Raw genomic sequence first — 19,170 nt, forward strand, 5'->3', positions numbered from 1 at the left:
TGAACTTCACTACATCTAGCCCTTGTCAGTAATATATGTCTCAAGGTCCTTTGTTTAAAAAATGGCTTTTGGTCACAGAGTGCAAAAAAAAAAAAAAAAAAAAAAATTCCAACCACAGACCGAGCAAACTTGAAAACAAGAACATTGAAATGATGCAATTTTTACATGACAGAATAATTCCAACAAGATAACAGATGGCTTTTGCCTCCCACAATTTATAAATCAATCTAGAACAGATGATTATTACAAATAAGTGGGGATGGAGAGTTGGTGAGTGTAGATTAAAGGGGTTCTTAAATTGTTTCCATATCTACAGTGATGACAGAACAATTGGATTGAAATTATATCTGGTCAAACAAACATCTAAAAGGGCACAAACCAGATCACGTGAACAGGCATTCACTGTTTATATACACAGATTTACATCAATCCCATTGAAGATTCCACATGTTCTGTTTATATCTACCCTAACCAATGTAAATATATCCATTTACATGTGCATTACATGTATCCCGAACAAAACTGCTCCACATGCAATGTGTCAACATTGCGATAACAACAAGAAGCTTGTGATCAGTGGTCCTGAAAACGTTAAGATTAACAGATATTAGGTTGCATGTAAATGCAGCTAGTGTAACCAGAAGACATATTTCTCTCATAAAGATGCAACAGGAAGAAAGAAAAGGTAATCATGAGAGGTGAAGATATGAAAAGATTAAAAAGAATCTATTTCTTGTAAATAAAATAAACAGATATTAACTGACTGGTTAAGGCTCAGGGTTGCTAACCGAAAGGTCACATCTCTGTGAAGCACCTGTCTTTATCACAATACCCACTGTGCCAATGACATTGCATGAAAGTGAAGGGAAAAGGGAAAAAAAAAAAAAAAAAACATTCAATGGAATCTGGTCATGTGACAGTTAATAAAGATTCTTCTGCAAGTCTCAGGTAAGAAGTCATTTAACAGTCGTTTTTATTATTAATTAAATATTAATTGTTATTAGTTGAAATGACTATCCCTCCAGAGCAACCTGGAGTTCCTTTTTGAAGTGGAACTCAACACTGCGTCTTGGATCGACACTATGGGGAACTGTCCACAAGCAGATAGCAAATGTTGCTGCACCATCCAGCCAAGATGAGGTGGATGTGGTTAATAAGGGCGAGGATATTGCTTATAGTGAGCTCTCTCAGCCTACCAGCTCCACATACGAGGAGTTTCTGGTGGTGATGGCCTACACCACGACTAGACTAGATCTGGTCTAGGGGCGTGGGAGACAGGAAGTCACTTGTGGCGCTTTTGCGAATTCTGTCAGGCCATAACTGCGCCCCTTCGACCCTGCCTTGCGTTGAGGACTACATCACTTTTGAACAGCAGGGCACCATGGATTTGGACCTACGGGCTAATAAATAAAATAAACTGCCGCTACCATTGGTTATTCAATGGCAGCGATGGTGGCCGTGTATAGGTGTAAAAAAAAGTTCTCAATGCGTCAGTCTCTTTTTGACACTCCTGTAGAGATGGTAGCCAGAAGGTTTAGAGAGGCGAGGGTGTGGTCGGAAGCTTTCAGGTGATACATTCCACGCCGGTCTAAGTCTTCACCTAATACCTCTGGGAGACCTGGTCTGTCACAGTACTAGGACTGGAGGCAGGGCCAGAGGCTAAGTGTGGCCACTCGTACTCCTCCTCTGGCGAGGAGTAGAGTGCAGAGGAGGCAGGATGCTAGAAGGAAGTAATTTAACAGAAGCGATTTGGTAAACAAGACGACAAGACTAAGGAGAAGTAACATCCTTTCGCTTTCCCAACCCCCCCAACCCCTATGAAAACCACTAAACCGGTTGCTGTTTCTTCTATTATTTTTTCTTTTCTAAACTGATCCCTTAGAACCTGCCAAGTGGAGGTTAATTTGCCTTCTGGCAGCTTTTCTTGTTATCAGGCACCTTTGTCAGGTGCTGGGAGTCCAAATATGTTTCAAGCTAAAGAAGCTGATATAGCTAAACCCTACAACTCTGCTCCTGGGCTGCAGGTTTCTAAGGTTGGACCCACAAGGAAGAAAGGAAGGTTGAAAAGGCTGGGACTTTTACTATGCTCATTGTAGTTGTGCATAGGCACATCTAATGAGGCAGGCATTCCCTCAGCATGGCGGAGTGGGCATTTATTCCCCATAGTATCGATCCAAGATGCAATATTGAGTTTCACTTCGAAAGGGAACATCTCAGGTTACGAATGTAACCATGGTTCCCTGAGAAGGGGAACAATACACTGCATCTTTTTGCTATGCCTCGGGCTTGTCTACACATCTCCTTCAGGCAAAAACGTTGAATAAATCTATTGCAGGTGCCCTCTTATACACAGGGGGCTCTCTGGTAGTGACATCATGGACTGGAGTCAGCTAATGAAATTGTCATGTGTATGCACTTGCTTCAGACACCGCTCACACTGATGGCATTCCCCATAGCATCGATCCAAGACACAGTGTCTCATTCCCCTTCTCAGGGAACCACGGTTACCTTTGTAACCTGAGATATTTTGCAATGTAACAGAAGTAGCAACAGATAAATCCTTCCGTATTGTGATGTACACCTCGAGTGAAACGGATTATCAAACATGAAAAAAAAAAAAAAGGGCTTTGTTCAAACGATTGGTTGTTGACTAGATGGAGTCAGATCTAAATAAGAGCTTGTAGTCAATTATCAGAAAGAGTCAGGGTTTAAGTGGACAAAAATGATTGGAGAAGGCCGGCATACCTCACCAGAGAAGTCTGTTATTCTATTGGACGATCAAGTTATGACATGTTGATTAAGTACTACGAGGTCAAAAAAAAAGAAAAAAAAGAAACATATGCATGGTTATTATTCATAATATGTTATGAATGTGTTTAGAAAATAGATAGGGTGAACTTACATTTCATGCCAACTTTAAGTACCTTGCACAAATACATAATGGTGCTCGCTCCCTGTGGGGATTGAACCAGCAAACCTTCTTCTTACCAGACCAACCTATATGTGCACGATTCGACTCATTCGAAGTGTACAATGTAATTTTTCCAGCCCTTCACAAGGATTTACCTGATATTGACTTAAATTATTTTATTTAATCCATAAATCTATTTCTAGCCTACAAAATTTTAAAACTATGAACAAAAACTGGTAAATTTCCATTGCTTTTTTTATTTTTAAGATTAATTTCCATGACATTTCCAAGCTTAAAAATCATGATTTTAAATATGATTTGACTGTGGAAACCCTAAAAGTTTTGGTCTCTGTACCGGCCCAGGGTTGTGGGGTTTATAATGGATATGACATACAGCCTCAGCTAGTTATCATGCTGTTCTGATAAGTAAGGCATTATGTGACTGCACATGTCTATAGTGCAAAGCACTAGCGTGTGTTCAGTCATCCAGAGAAAGCCCCTCATCGCTGCTCTTTGAAATATGGGCTAACGTCACCACACTGCAGGCCAGTGGACAGATGGTCTTGCTCTTAAAGTGCACAGTCATGCAGTTTCAAACAAACAAAATTTCTTTCTTCCAAGCACACCTATATGCATCTACAACACCTGTGTTTGGATTGTTATTGTATATGGTCTGCTTCTGGTCAAGTCAGACATGGACACATTAGCTTTCCATTTCTCTGAATTGAGCTTTTTTTCTGACAAATTTCCATACATGACATGATTTCAAAAAATTCTACACATGAAAAGCTGCAATAAAGCAGCACTTTAATATTACTTATGCTTGTTCGTTATGTGAAACGTAAAGAGTTTGCGAAGACGACAGTTTCATGACTCCTGGGGTGGTCCTGGAAAACTCATCAATAACGATACTTCAGTGACGCACACATCAACTTTTACTTTGTTTTAAGCAGCCGACGGAGTGACACAGAAAAATGGAAAAGGTGGGAGGCCAAACATGTGGCACTGGGTATAAGAATCCAGAGTGGCTGTATTATTCAATCAAGTGTGTGTGTAGATGTACGGATGACGACAACATGTCGAGAGTGTTGCAGCGCGTCTGTCTCGTGGTGAGCCTTAAGTGCGCCCATGTGTAGAGAGTAACCCAGCACAGCTCCATAAAGACCCCTGATGTCAGTCGGTGGGAGAGATTAGAGCTGTGGTGTACAAACACGCACACACGCATACAATAATCAGATGTGAGAGATTAATGGAAAGCAGGAGAGGAAGCTTATGTCCAGGCGTGCATTAATGCACATGTACACGAATACACATGTGTGCACATATCTGCCTGGCACCAATCAGGGGAGTCTGGGCTCCCTGTCTGCATTCACTTCACCTTGCACTTCCCACCGTCTCATCTAATCTTTTCCGGTTACTGTTCCTTCTATTCTTTTTTCTTTAAGTCACTGCTGTACTCCGAGGGTCTCGTCACAACATCTGCATTGCATGGGCCTCTCTCATATGACAGAAAAAAATCACTTCTGCTGTAGCCTAGGAACAAAAGGAGGAGTGTGTATGCAGGGCTCAACAATATAGTGTCTGGCCTGAGGTCAGTGAGAGAGATTCAGGCATTACCACAGAAAATTTTACATTCAGTGATCTTGTGCAACTATGTTTTACACCAGTGGTTCTCAACATAATATGCAAAGGGCCCCCACCCCATTTAGGTTATGATATATCTGGTATTTCTGCTGTAATTATGACCAAACTGCTTGTTTTCAAACTTTTTTTTTTTTTAAATGAACTGAAACAGAGTATTGACGTATTAAATTTTGAGATTCCAAAAATTGCAAGAACTGCATTTACATGTTATTAAATGTACTTACTATTGTAAATTAAGCATAATTACAAATAACTAACCCTAAACCAAACTCTAACCCTAACTGTAACTCTATAGTAAGTACATGTAGTTAATTCATATTACTCAATACTTATTTGAGTAGTTACAATGCAACTACGTCACCTTAAAATAAAATGTAACCATAATACATAATACTTATTGAGGTTGGAAAAAGGAAATATTAACAATTTTTTTTAGCATTTTAATTCACATTAGAGTTTGATTATCTTAATTTATTAATAATAATTTATTTCTTTAAATGCTTTTAAGTCATTCTTTGGTCCCTCTGAAAGTTTTTTGAGGACCCCTAGTGACCCCCATACCCCTGGCTGAGAACCACTGTACAGTTTCTGTAATTTAATCAAAACTGTTGTTGCAAATTATGATGATTTGTCACCATGATTATGTTATGTTATCTAGTAGGCTAACATGGGTGAGGTTTGTGAAAATTGCAAAAATTATTTGTAACTGCCTTGAAAGTACCATTAAAAATGAGAAACATCAAACCAAACAATAATGTTTTGCATCATATGCTTATTAGTTGTAGTGTTTATAAATGTTACATTATATGTGCAGAATTTCCAGTTTGTTTTGTAAAGAAAAACACACTTTTGTAAAGTGAAATGATGTTAAGTAATGGCCCGACTGAGCCAGTAGGGGAAAAAATTCTTATTGTTGAGCCCTGGTGTGTATATGTTTGTTTCAGTGGTTGTTTTAGTTGCTGCATGATTGTTTGAGTGTGGTCCTTACAAAATCTTTTGCTGGGGGTCCTCTGAAGAGTCGTGACGGTTATGGGTTTCCAGACTGCAAACCTCCTGAAGGAAGTGAAAGAGAAAGATAAAGAGCTATAAGAGCAGTGTTTGAGACTGACAACTGCATTTAATGATATTTGTAAGTGAGAAGCAGTTTCCCCCATCAAATCTAAATCAACTGACAACAGTGAGCAAAGGAGTCCGTCTGGTCTTTGAATACCACGTGTCACTCATTTCTAACCAAAATGTGTAAACAACTTAATGATTGGAAATTTAGCACTTCAAACCGAACTGACAACCCTATTCTGTTGCCATGAGCATAGCTGTAACAGAGACATGCAATAAAACCATCAGATTTCAAAGCTGTATGGGGATTACTAAACACTTAACTACAATGCAGAGCTACCTGCCTAAATATCCATTAGTGAGTGTGTGTGTGAGAGTGAGTGTGTGTGTGTGTGTGTGAGTGTGAGTGTGAGTGTGTGTGTGTGAGTGTGAGTGTGTGTGTGTGTGTGTGTGTGTGAGTGTGTGTGTGAGTGTGTGTGTGTGTGTGTGTGTGTGTGTGTGTGAGTGTGAGTGTGTGTGTGTGTGTGAGTGTGTGTGAGAGTGTGTGAGTGTGTGTGAGAGTGTGTGAGAGAGTGTGAGAGAGTGTGAGAGAGTGTGAGAGAGAGAGAGAGAGAGAGAGAGAGAGAGAACGAGAATTGTCAGCCAGAAACAGCACTTGCTACTGTACATCTGACAGGTTCAAAAAATATGTTTTACTATTGAAAGGTACATTTTTTTCAAGAGAAACAGAGCAAAGAAAATATTTCCTAAGGCAGCACACATGTGCATGCACGTCAGAGTCCACTTTACAAAGAAGAACGCCACTGATGTGCAATTTTCCGTGCGTGGACGTCCAAAGTGGATGTGAACCAGTGCTATCATTGTCTGTCATTACTCATTCCAGCCCAGACAGCCACGGAAATCCAAAGTATTTTGGCCGAGCCCTTTTGCACAAAAAGGGAAAAAAATGACGAGGAATACAAAAAAGTCAGAAAAGTCATTCCTTTCATAGTAGGGAGTGAAAGTCAGGTTGTAATGGAGTGGAAGAAGTCTGGAATGATCGAGAGACAGAGAGATGGATGCATGAAAGGAGAATATGATATATGAGGGGGCTGGACAGAGGGCGGACAGGATGATGGAGTCAAGGAGTGCTGTTGAATTTAAAACTGGTGATAGTGGGAGGAAAGGAGCAGGGAAGAGAGAAAAGCATTGGCTAACCTCTCCTGAAAGTGTTTGGAAGGGATGAGTCCAGCTCGCGGGTTGCCATCGCCCTCGAGTTTGGCCTGCCACCAGGTGGCATCATCCTGGCTCATAACCTGCAAGATATCTCCCTTCTTGAATGCCAAGCCTGCCTCCTTGCAAGGGATCGCCTTATCGTCAGCTGGATTGTAGTCAAAAAGCGCCTTTACAAACATCTGAAGAGCAAGAGAGAGAGAGAGAAACAGCTTCAAAATGAACATTAAATGGATTAAAATGAAATGAGAGAAAGATGAAATTCAAATCACATCTGCTCCATCCCTCTCTCTAAATAATGACCAAATCAAGGTGCATTTTGGATAGGCTTACTTTCCACACATACACATGTAAAATCTTCTTGGAAATGCTATGCGATTCTCATTAGCGTTTTTGTAACGAAGGAGATCATGAGGTGTTTGGAGGATTGGAGTGATTGAGCAGACGTATCAAATAAATAAAAAAGACAAATAAGAAAGTAAAAGGTTACTGAGAGCAAACGGAGACAGCAAAGTCCCCAAAGCACAGAGCAGTGGCTTGTGTTGATTTAGAGAGCTGCGTGTGCCATACAGAAAAATGATGTTACAGGGGAGAACGTTCCCCACAAACACACCAATACATCCTGAGGGAACGCTTCATCTCTCCGTCTCGCACTCCATCATTTTTTTTATCCCTCTTACACATGTGCAGCCAATTAGCAGCACTTCAACATATTCATTACACGTGCGGAAAACAGTAAACTATGGTCACTGGATAACACACACATGCGGGTTACGACTGAATTTAAAACTGAAACATATTTAAACCATTACAGCACAGTAAATTAATAGAATAGACCCGCAAAGAAATGGTACAGTCCTCATTTACAGCACAACACTCAAATGTTTGGGGTGAGTAAGTTTTATTTTTTATAAGAAATTAATTTTATTCAGCAAGGATGAAATTTAAATTTATCAAAATTCTACATATTTAAAATAAATGCTTTTGTCAGCTCTCTCTTCATCATCAAAAAAAAAAAAAAAAAAAAAAATGAAAAAGATAAATAAATATTCACAAAAAATAATAATACAAATATTAAAGCAAATATTAAACAGATAACACTGATATTAATGAGAAATGTTATTTTACCAAAAAAAGAAGACTGAAGTAATGGCTGCTGAAAATTCAGCTTTGATATCATAAATGAACTGCATTTTAAGATATATTAAAATAAAATAAAAAATATTTAAAATTTTAAATTATATTTTACAATATTACTGTTTTACTGTATTTTAATTAATTGAATGCAGCTGACTTTTAAAAAAACATTAAAAAAAAAATTACAGACCCCAATCTTCTGAATGGTAGATTACATAGAGGCTCAACATTTTTAGGCACATTTCTGATGTTAACGTATGCCAGTTTGTATCAAGTTTTTAGCTTAGCATCATGTTCTAACTCAATTCTGTTGGAATCACTAAAGTGTCATCAGTTCTGACTAAAGTTTTGTGCAAGCTGCATGCGTAGAGCATTGCAAATCAGTCATTATTGAGGTTTCATGTAGACAGCAGACTGTAAGGCAGAGCTCACTTGGTTTAGGACCAGATCAACATAGGCTGTTTGAAAGCTGGACCGGAGCTGAGAGGTTTAGTACAAATAATTTGTGTTGAAGACGAATGGGAACAAAAGTTCATCTATCAAGCCAGCAGCCCGTAGTACATATACAGAGGAAAAAAAAACACCACCAACTGAGTAGAACATCCCATATCGGCCATCTCTTTTTCCTAAACTGTTTGTCATGTCTGATCGGCAGTGATGATGATGAATTGTACCTTGGGCTCTTTATTTTGTGCCTCCTCTTTAATGCCTGGGACCACTTTAAATGTGATGGCACCTTCCGACTGGGACTGAAAACGGAGCAGAATCAACAAAGACACACAATAAACAACCTTTTTAGTAAATGAAATGAATAACATGCACTGGTGCATTCATTTTGTCTTTTTATTTCATAGTTTTTCATCAAAATCATTTTCTCTAGCTAAAACTTATTTTTTAAATTTCTCCTGCAATAGCAAGGTGGAAAATATTATTAACCGACATTAGATTCTTAGCCAATAATGTTTCACACATTTACGGTCGAAACAATTCCCACTGGATAAAATCCTCTTTTCAAAATATTCTGTTATATTACAAACCATTAAACATGCTGTTAATGGCATTTCTTGTTGTCTCTTCACAAATGCACACATACCAGGATGCGGATTACTTCCTCTGGTTTTTTGTCATCTACAGGGATACCGTTGACCTCTTTCAGCTCGTCTCCGACATGTATCAGCCCTGGATGCAACAAAGAGCAGTGGATAACAAGAGAAGTTAAGAGACCACAGTTTATTCAGTGTAATAAACCATCTCGGGCTTTGTGTAAACGAACTAAACATCTGGGTGCTATTAGGGTACATTTGTGTAGAGAGAGAAGAGGTGCATCAGTGCTCACCACTTCTGTCTGCTGCCCCGCCCCTCATGATGCGCGCCACTATGATCGCTCCACTGCGTTCATCCTTCTTTATGGTGGCACCCTGTAACAGATATACAAAAAGTCAACAACCACACTTAAAGAAAACACACAATTAACAGTGACCAGGTTGATATGCACATTACATTCCAATTAGACTTCACAATGTTTTAGACATTAATACCTATTAGAATATTCAATGATTCATAAAGACAGACACTTGTCTCATTCCTGAATGAAGGAGTGTTTTTGACCAAACTGGTTAAATTAATGATTTAATGACTCACTGGTGAAGTTGCTGCGTCTAATTCGCCTACTTATACTACACCCTAAAACTATGTACTCTTTATAAAGAAAGTACATAGTTTTGAGTGTGCAGCAGAAGAACAGGCAAGCTTTGGGACATACTACTTTGTCATAATTATGTCTTTAACAGACTGCTCTGTCTCTTAGTTAGGTGCACACGGTCACCGTTGAAACGGCCCTGACGATCATCTTGTCAGAGTTATCCTCCACATTTCATTTCATTCCCTACTTTATTGGAGAGAAATGCAGTAGCACATTGATCTGCCAGTCATGGGACTTTCATCTAGAAAACTCTACTTGCATAATGATGCATTTAAAAGTTAATGACCACATGTATCTTTATAAAAGTTCACAATGTTGTTGCAGATGAAGAAGAATGAGGATAACATTGAATAAATATTCTTTCATAAGGTTAGATACTGACTAAATCACTCAAACCCCTTTATCTTAAGGGGTTAGTTCACCCAAAAATTAAAAATTATGTCATTAATTACTCAACCTTATGTCGTTCCACACCCGTAAGACCTTCGTTCATCTTCAGAACACAAACTAAGTATTTTTGATAAAATCTGATGGCTCAGTGAGGCCTCCATTGACAGCAAGTTAATTTACACTTTCAATGCCCAGAAAGCTACTAAAACATATTTAAAACAGTTCATGTGACTACAGTGGTTCAACCTTAATGTTGTGAAGCGATTAGAAAACTTTTTGTGCACCAAAAAAACAAAATAACGACTTTATTCAACAATATCTAGTGATGGGCAATTTCAAAACACTGCTTCATGAAGCTTCGAAGCTTTACGAATCTTTTGTTTCAAATCAGTGGTTTGGAGCTTGAATCAAACTGCCAAAGTCACATGATTTCAATAAACAAGGCTTCATTACGTCATAAGTGTTTCGAAATTTCAATGGTTCATGTGACTATGGCAGTTTGATTCACGCTCCAAACCACTGATTCGAAACAAAAGATTCGTTAAGCTTCGAAGCTTCATGAAGCAGTGTTTTGAAATCGCCCATCACTAGATATTGTTGAATAAAGTCGTTATTTTGCTTTTTTGGTGCACAAAAAGTATTCTCGTCGCTTCATAACATTAAGGTTGAACCACTGTAGTCACATGAACTGTTTTAAATATATCTTTAGTACCTTTCTGGGCCTTTGAAAGTGTAAATTAACTTGCTGTCAATGCAGGCCTCACTGGTGTGGAACGACATGAGGGTGAGTAGTTAATGACAGAGTTTTCATTTTTGGTTGAACTAACCCTTTAACCTTTGGGTCTTGCACATCTGCCAAGTTTGTAGTTTTTAACATTTTTTAACATTATTTTTGTTTGCAGTTCCAATCAAATCCTCATCCAAAGCGCAATGGGTTCTGGGCAACACTAGAAAATAGAGTCTATTACGATTTGGGACACATTCATTCTAATTTCAAATACTATTTAAGATGGATAGTATGCAATTTGGGACGCAGCAAGTCACTCGATTCACTCCAAGACAATCAATTGTCTAAGTCTTTCTATGTAGAAAGACTCCCCACAGTCTGTCTGCACAAAAACAGACAAGCAGAGTGATATAAACAGTGAAAAGGTCCAGTACACAAATGGCTAGTGAAACATTCAATATGTGTGCATGTGATTTACTTTGCATATGTGTGCAAGAAAGTAAGTGCTCTGTTACTGTGGAGTATGGCTGGATACACACAACAGCTTAATGGCTTAAATGGACTGCTATGACTGCCAAAACAGGAATGCAAAAGCACCAGCTATCCATGGCACTGGTCTGCCAACAATATGCCAGCCCTGTGTGTCATCCTGCCGCCATACATACTCATATGTTACTGTAACGGAGACACATGTGGCCAGACGCTCACAGCATGGGCTGTCACCACACACACAAACACAGTGAAATTAGACAGCAAGTCTAAGACAGCAAGATTCCTAGCAGGGCCATTCACACACAGACAAACATGTCAGACAGTTTGAGCTTTAGTCTGCCTTTTTATTTCACCCTCTGTTTTCTGCATCAGTGTCTCTGAGGTAGTTATTATTTCTAAAGCATCCATGACAGTAGATGAAGGTGCAGAGCTGTTCATTTAGTGTACATGTGTGTTTAAAAACTTATCAGGGTTTTTACCCCACCTCAGTTCAGGTGTCTAAAAGAGGTGAAAAATCAACCTTGACGAAAGTTGGCACATCAATAGGATTCTCAAAAAAAAAAAAAAAAAAACCATTAAAAGACACGCACACGGTCCTTTTCTATCTGCATTACCTCAGTAAGACCAATTATCTGATGTCAAAGTCGTTTTGATTACTTTTTTTTGTCACCTGCAATGATTTTGTGATGTCATCATCATGACTAATACATTAGCTCAAGGTCCTCGTCTGATGTGTTAAACACAGCCTTTATGATGGAAAGTGCAGCCATTTGTCAACGATCCCTTCAGAAGTCTGTGAATATTTCCTGTTGATCAAATAATTGGACCAATTTGGTGACCTGGAAGAACAAGGAGGCGATTGGCCCAGAGCTTTGGGAGGTGACAGAAACCAGTGATCAGCTTAGCTGTTACATCTCAACATGAGATAAAGCAGTGGTGTTAATGACACACATGAGGGAGACAGAGAGAAAGGGAGCAAAGAAAGAGAATTAGACCACTGACATACCATTTAATTTGATAAAGTGAATGGTAGAACCTTTTTGTTTGATCAAAACATCAATGATTTTAATAGAATATCACTGAACAGACTTACTGAATTGTCCTGTTTAATCGAGTGTGGAAGCCGTTTTTTCCAATGTGTTGAAGCATCATTTATTCACTCAACACAATTTTTCTTACAAATCAATAAATCACGCTCAGCAATCAACACCATTGCTCATAGTGCAAGTCTTGCATATACATAATGCTTCTATAAGAGATAAAGGCAAAAAGATTTGTCACTTAAAATCAAACCAGAGATCCTTCCAATTTCCCTTCTAATCAATCTAAACCTTAATGACTAACGATATTCTGCTATGCTAACACAGTTCAGAAGCCAGGTAAACAGCCTATACAAACCTCTCACAAACTCACACACTCTGAGCTGCTCACATCTGAGGCCTTGTTTAGAGCTAGCCCTCAAATAGAAAAACAAAACAGGAAGACAACAAGGAGAGGAAAAAAAAGAGGAAAAAAAAAAAAAGAGAGAGAGACAAAGTGTGTCAATTCAACAACAAATCAAGGTTTTCATCTGGTAGGCATACATTTTTCTCTTTGTTCAGTGACAAAAACAAACAAACCAAAAAAAAAAAGAAAAAAGGAGCAAACAAGATTGATATGCTAATGTCGATCTAGCTTACTGCATTGTGCAACAAGTGTCTCATAGCAGTCGCACAGAGTAACGTTATAACATCATTTTCAACACACTCAAATGTATCTAATATGATAAACAGCGCTGTGTTATCCCACATACACTTGACCGGAAGAAGCGGAAGCAGCGACTGAGGCATTATAAAAGTTCAGCTGCTCTCGAGCCGTGTCTCGCGCTCGTCTCTCATTAGCAATCGCTCCAGCGGCCTTATTCAGCTCCCACAGCACTTATCCCTGCTCTGCTTCATACTACAGTAACGTTAATAATCTCATCCATGAACCTGATTTCTGCCCGATTCCCATCAGATTCTTTTCTACCGGCTGTGAGGTGAAGACGACATCTCCCAACAATCCGCGCTTAAACTCGGTGTCATCAAGCTACGCCTTTGTTTTGAATAGGCGACCTCTAGCAGCAAAAAATTACATATTGTGCCTTTAAATCACAAAGAAAATTTGAACTTGCTTTAATAAATGCTGGATGGCTCGTGTTGCTAAATGGCATGCAATTAATTTTAAAACATATTGTATGACAGAGAAAACGCTGTACTACTGTTACTAAAAATAAAACTGCATCTGATTATGCTATGTTAGCTACTTGACAAAATAGTGTTTTTCTCTGAGGTACTTGGTACATGGTACTTGCAGAAAATCAAGAAAAAAGACTTACTGTGTTGAGCTATATGATTAGTTTGTGATTAGTAACAATGATTAGTTTTCTGTCTATAAATGTATCCGAACAGTTGTTCCCTACTTCCCTTGTCTAATAAAACATAATATATTAAAGCGTATTTGGTGTTTCCATAGTTTCTACAAAATAAAACCGGAAATCGAGGGTAGCGCAGGAATGATGTCATTGATAGGCGACGCACGAACATGGTCCGTGTCCTGGTTAGAATTGCTCATTTCTCTGGATTTAAACATTCTTGGAAACATCTGGGATAATGTAAGAACATTATGGTTTTTGGATATTTTAATTAAAAAATCTTACATATTGTGCCTTTAAGCTTACAAATGACTGAAGTTCATTTCTCTCTTTGAGAGAGAGCATGAGCTGACATTCAGCTACAGGTTTGGCCTGAGAGACATCACTGCCTCAAACATGATGGACTTCCTCCAATCACACATGATGCTGAGAGAATAACCAAACTCATCACGCAGGCACAATTTACCCATCAGGAACTCCACCTCTGTTAGTCATCCTTGCAATCACGCTCACACGATCCTCACGAGTGCAACTTCATTTTCATAGTAAGGTCACTTGTAATAGGCAGCCGGAGGAAATGAGCAGGTTCTTTGATTGAGCATTTTCAAGGTTTTCTTATTTCCTCTTGTTGCTGAGGTCTGCCCATTAAAACATGCTCTATAAATAGACTTTAATGAAAATTTTTCCTCTAACCGACGAGAGGGAGAGAGAGAGAGAGAGAGAGAGAGAGAGAGAAAGCAGAAAGTGAGATGGAAGAAAAATTAAGCAAGTTAGAATAAGAGGCCGCGGCTTCCTAAATTACTCATCAGTAACGTGACCCACGGCTGCCAGTTGTGGAGGTGATCAGCTCCATATGCTGAAACTCTTAGCACATAAATGCTTATGACTGTTATTATAAGGCCGGCCAAAAGTTGATGGCTTAATCTGTGCAGAGCTCAGAAGGACAGCAGTCATTCTTTAGGACAGTGGTTCCTAAACCTTTTACAGTGGTGTACCCCCTTGAAGCATTTAAAGGGGACCTATTATGCAAAATTCACTTTTACATGGTGTGAACATAAACGTGTGTCGGCAGTGTGTGTATACAACCACCCTATAATGGTTTATTAAAAAAAAAAAAAAAAAAAATCCACTAACTCCTCTTTTTTAAAATCATAAAGCAGTCTCTCAAAACAAGCCGTTTGCAGAATGTAGCATCACAAATGCTTAGGCCCCACCCACGACCACTGACAGACTGTCCAATTCACATAGACCCCGCTCTGAGTGAGCTGTACACAGTCCGCCATGTTTATCTTCTCTCCATAGCATTTGACAGCAGCATTCAAGTAAAAAATGTATTCTTATTAAAGCTACTTCTAAAGTTATTCAATCAAGAGCAGTGAGTGATTTTCCGTTTTTCTTTTGTTGTTTGATTCATATTGACAGCATATACAGCAGTAGGTACTGTATATTATGCTGCTTTCAGATCTAATATACACATGCGATTTCTTATTACTTGCTGTTTACGTTCACAGACATAACCGAATGTGTTTATGTGAACTTTGTGTGTTTTTGACATAACCGTGTATGTATTTGATAGTTTAAGTGCAATAACATGCGAAGGAGAACTTAGTTTAATACTCGCGGGACGCGCAGTCTGACATCCATCTTTCTGTGCACATGCTTCGAATGTGTGCGCTCAAAACTATATATCAGAAGTTTAGACTGAAATGGCTTTAAAACAAATACAGATAATAAACTTTCATGATGATGAAGAACTGTGATGTGAGTGTGACCGCGATAGAGATGATAATCAAAACCAAACAGTTTTAGTTTTTGGCAGAGTATCCGAGGCACAAGCTGTAGGCTCCGCCCTCTTCTGAAAAACGGGGTGAGGAGCAGCAGCTCATTTGCATTTAAAGATACAAGCACAAAAACAGCATGTTTTTCCTTTCACATCCACATTTACAACATGGTATAATAAATGATCTTTGGGGTATTTTGAGCTGAAACTTCACAAACACATTCTGGGCACACCTGAGATTTATATTACATCTTGTAAAAATGGGCATAATAGTTCCTCTTTAAAATCCTTCTGCATACCCCCTCTTTTCCACTTAGACTGCAGTCACACCTTTCTAGGGACAATATGTTACCCCTTAAATTGATTTACAAGTGCAATTTTTACCTTTATATATTCTAAGTTTTTCTAACCCTGTTAAATGTCTGTCATGTTTTATGTCATATTCTTAAAATTCCATAAATGTTATTAATATAATAACTAAAACAATAAATGATGGTTTAAAAAAAAAAAAAAAAAAAAAAAAAAAAGTGATACTTTTAAATATTAAAACTAAAACTGCTAGTAAACAGCAGCAAGTGATTAGTGAGTTAGAGTCATTCATTCATTCAGTAAGCAAATGGCTGTTTTTATGAATGGGTCATTAATCACTGACTTTACCGATTCATTAACGAAACACTGCTTTGTGTTGCTTGGAGATGCACAACAGTTCTGCTGTGGCTTTGGACTTTTGAACTATTATTTTGCAAAATACAATATTGACAATATTGCGTTTAAAATGTATGTCACTTAATATTACCTTTGTGTTTGCTGAACTGTTGAATAAAATCAATATAACATTTGCAATCATGTGGATATTTGGGAAAAATTCCATTCTTGCTCATATAATATATTATCAACATTAAATTGCAAGGTCGGCTTGCAACATTTAGTAGAGAATTGAAACTTGCGATTGCGAGAGCAAGGTGTGCTATTTTTCCAAAATACTCGAAGCGGTTGACCAATTACAACACACTGGTCCAGCATGAAGTGTCTTTCCTGTCACCTTTGATTAACCCAAAACTTTTAAATGGTAGTCGTGTATGTATTATATATGTAGTGAAATTGCAGGTTGTTAACTTACGGAGACACCTGTGCCAGCCAAGCAATGGTCATTGAGGTTGATGGGAAACTAATGGATTATAGACCTCCTTGGTGCATACGAATATAATAAGCTTTCTCGAACACACTCTGACATCATAACATAACTTTTTCAAACGTCATTATAATAAAAGTCTGAAGTTCAGATCATTTCAGCAGAACCTAAGCTCTAGCCATCAAGGCAGACCTGAAAAAACAAACACAAAGGCCCGTGCAGAGACAGAGCGAGTGTTTGACACAAAGTCACTTAAAATGGCGTGAAAACATAAACAATGATACACACAGTCTTCAAGTCCCTGCTCAACTGAACATAAATTACCGAGAACCACATGGCTGTGTTTGCTGCAGATTTGGCAGTGGAGAAAGCTGGGGAGGAAAAGACAGCAAAAAGAACAACAGCGAGGTCATTAAAACACAATTAGCCACAATTATCACTGCTGATTTATGCCACCTGCGAGTAAACCAGTAGGCAGAAGATACGCGTTAAACAGGGTCATTAAACTTCCAATTATAAACACACAAACACATAGTGAGACTCAAAACAAACATTAAGAGTGTGATGTTCCACTCCCTCTACATAGACTGTTATACTAACCCTTCAATGACCCGCTCAGTAAACACTCAAAATGTTGCTTTAACCCTGCTGCATTACAGTTCTATCATTAACAGGTATTATGTTGAAAAAGGAAAATTGGGTCTCATTAAGGTAATAAGGCTGAAGAATGCCAGCATATGTGCTGAAAACAGGACAGGCCTGAAATGCATAGAAAGAAGTAAGAATGACAGGAAGGTAAATGGGAATGTGTGGAGGTAAAGGGGGGATAAGCGGAAGAGGGAAGTTGAGGTCTGGGATAAAACACTGGATACCATCTTAAATGTCTCCTGCAGTATGACCCTGAAAGCTAGACATGGTCATTTTATATCCTATGAGAAAACACACTCCTGAGCAGGTTTCCAGCATTAAGTGATTTTTCCGTCCAGACTGAAACCAAAATACTGCACTAAAAATTGCAGCTAATCACAACCAACTTCATTGGACTAATAAGATTCATCAGTGGGCAGTACTGAGTGCAACAACTCAACTATTCTTGCTTGATTTTGTGATCACTGGTGCTTAGGCCCAAAACTTGGATGTTTATTCATAAGTTTCAAAGACTTAAATCTATGTATGTATGTGTGTGTGTGTGTGTGTGTGTGTGTGTGTGTGTGTGTGTGTGTGTGTGTGTGTGTGTGTGTGTGTGGTTTCACACACCAGATCGTCCATAGGCTGCCTTTAAGTGTTGCCTGTGTTCACTGCAATTACCCCACTAAGGAAACATCACTTTCAGAAGTCAGATCTTGTTCCTTCACCTACATGAGGAAATGCCTTCTCAAGACAAGCAGACCTCAACACAAAGAGCACAGTGTGCGCTCAAGCACCTCCTGTGCACTCTGTAACAGGATATAGACACAGAAACATGGACACTTGGGAAAATCAGAGCACACTATGCCGAGGAAGGAATGAAAGATTAGAAGAACAGCAAAAGGTGAGGAGACGGGCCTTAACCCTACACTTACATAATGACCAATGACAAACTCCCTAATAAATCTGCATTTAAATTTTTTTTTTTTTTTTTTTTAATAAATAATGTGTTTAATTTTTTTTATTGTGTAGACACGGTGTAACACTGAACACAAAAAAATGGCTGAAGATTACAGAAAGGAAAATTTGCCTGGCCAATATTTCAGACTATCATTGATCTCAAGTAACGTGGGAGATGAGTGACACATTAACTCTCAGGTCAACACAACCCTCTGACGGTGCATGTCAGTCTCTGTCCTCAATGTCTCACTGGAGAGAACTTTCTCTTCCACTCTGAGCCATCAGGGCCATGATGTATTTCTCCTGTGTACACAGATGTATCTCAAAAGCGTTAACATGTGTGCTCCCATCTCTCACCCTAATCTAATTTGTGCCTCCATTATTTCTAGAAAGTGACATTACCTTAGTGCTCAGTTTTTCACTGCTAACCCAAACAGATGACCTTATAATCTTCTGTTTGCTTCAAAAGAAAAGGAAGAACAGATGAAAAACTTCAGAAGCAAGAGCTAAATTCAGATTAAGGTAGAAATAGATACCATAGATATATTTGATAATTTGTCTTCCTGTATATATCCAGGGCAGTCTACTTTCCCCCTATTATTTTATTTACAGTTCCCATACCACACATATAAACCCTACTGATATCAAGAATCACTATTTGAAAATATTCAACAACTAAACAGACAAAATCATTTCTAATAAGGCACTTGAGAGGAAACATTAATGAATCCTTGTGTCAACCAATGAGAGATCACAGAGGAAATGAGAACAGTGTGAACTTTTATAGTACAGAATGTCTGTTGGCTGCGCTTGTGTTCCAAGGCTCAACATGACAAATCTAAGCACAGACATTCAAAAATATTTTTTCCAAAGTAGCAAGTCTTGTTTTGGCTGCACGATCTGAGTTTTGGTCCTTTACCATTGTGTGGATTTCACTGCCACGAACAGTCAATAGCAATAAGCCAAAAGAAACAAGTGTTCTAGGACATTCCGCATGCTTCATTGACA

At 38.6% G+C, this 19,170-nt stretch overlaps 1 protein-coding gene across 2 annotated transcripts in view; it reads right to left on the reverse strand.

The window, feature by feature from the left end:
- mpp7a (MAGUK p55 scaffold protein 7a) overlaps positions 1-19,170 on the reverse strand; it is a 124,333-nt gene that overhangs the window by 35,614 nt on the left and 69,549 nt on the right. For both annotated transcript variants that reach the window (XM_051914230.1, XM_051914231.1), the window contains 5 exons: positions 9,297-9,378; positions 9,054-9,139; positions 8,635-8,709; positions 6,809-7,005; positions 5,544-5,608 (listed from right to left, as the gene is read on the reverse strand). In XM_051914230.1, the coding sequence (XP_051770190.1) occupies positions 5,544-5,608; positions 6,809-7,005; positions 8,635-8,709; positions 9,054-9,139; positions 9,297-9,378 (505 nt within the window). The remainder of the gene's footprint in view (positions 1-5,543; positions 5,609-6,808; positions 7,006-8,634; positions 8,710-9,053; positions 9,140-9,296; positions 9,379-19,170) is intronic.

Source organism: Ctenopharyngodon idella, chromosome 12 (genome assembly GCF_019924925.1).
Source record: "Ctenopharyngodon idella isolate HZGC_01 chromosome 12, HZGC01, whole genome shotgun sequence".
Taxonomy (NCBI): domain Eukaryota; kingdom Metazoa; phylum Chordata; class Actinopteri; order Cypriniformes; family Xenocyprididae; genus Ctenopharyngodon; species Ctenopharyngodon idella.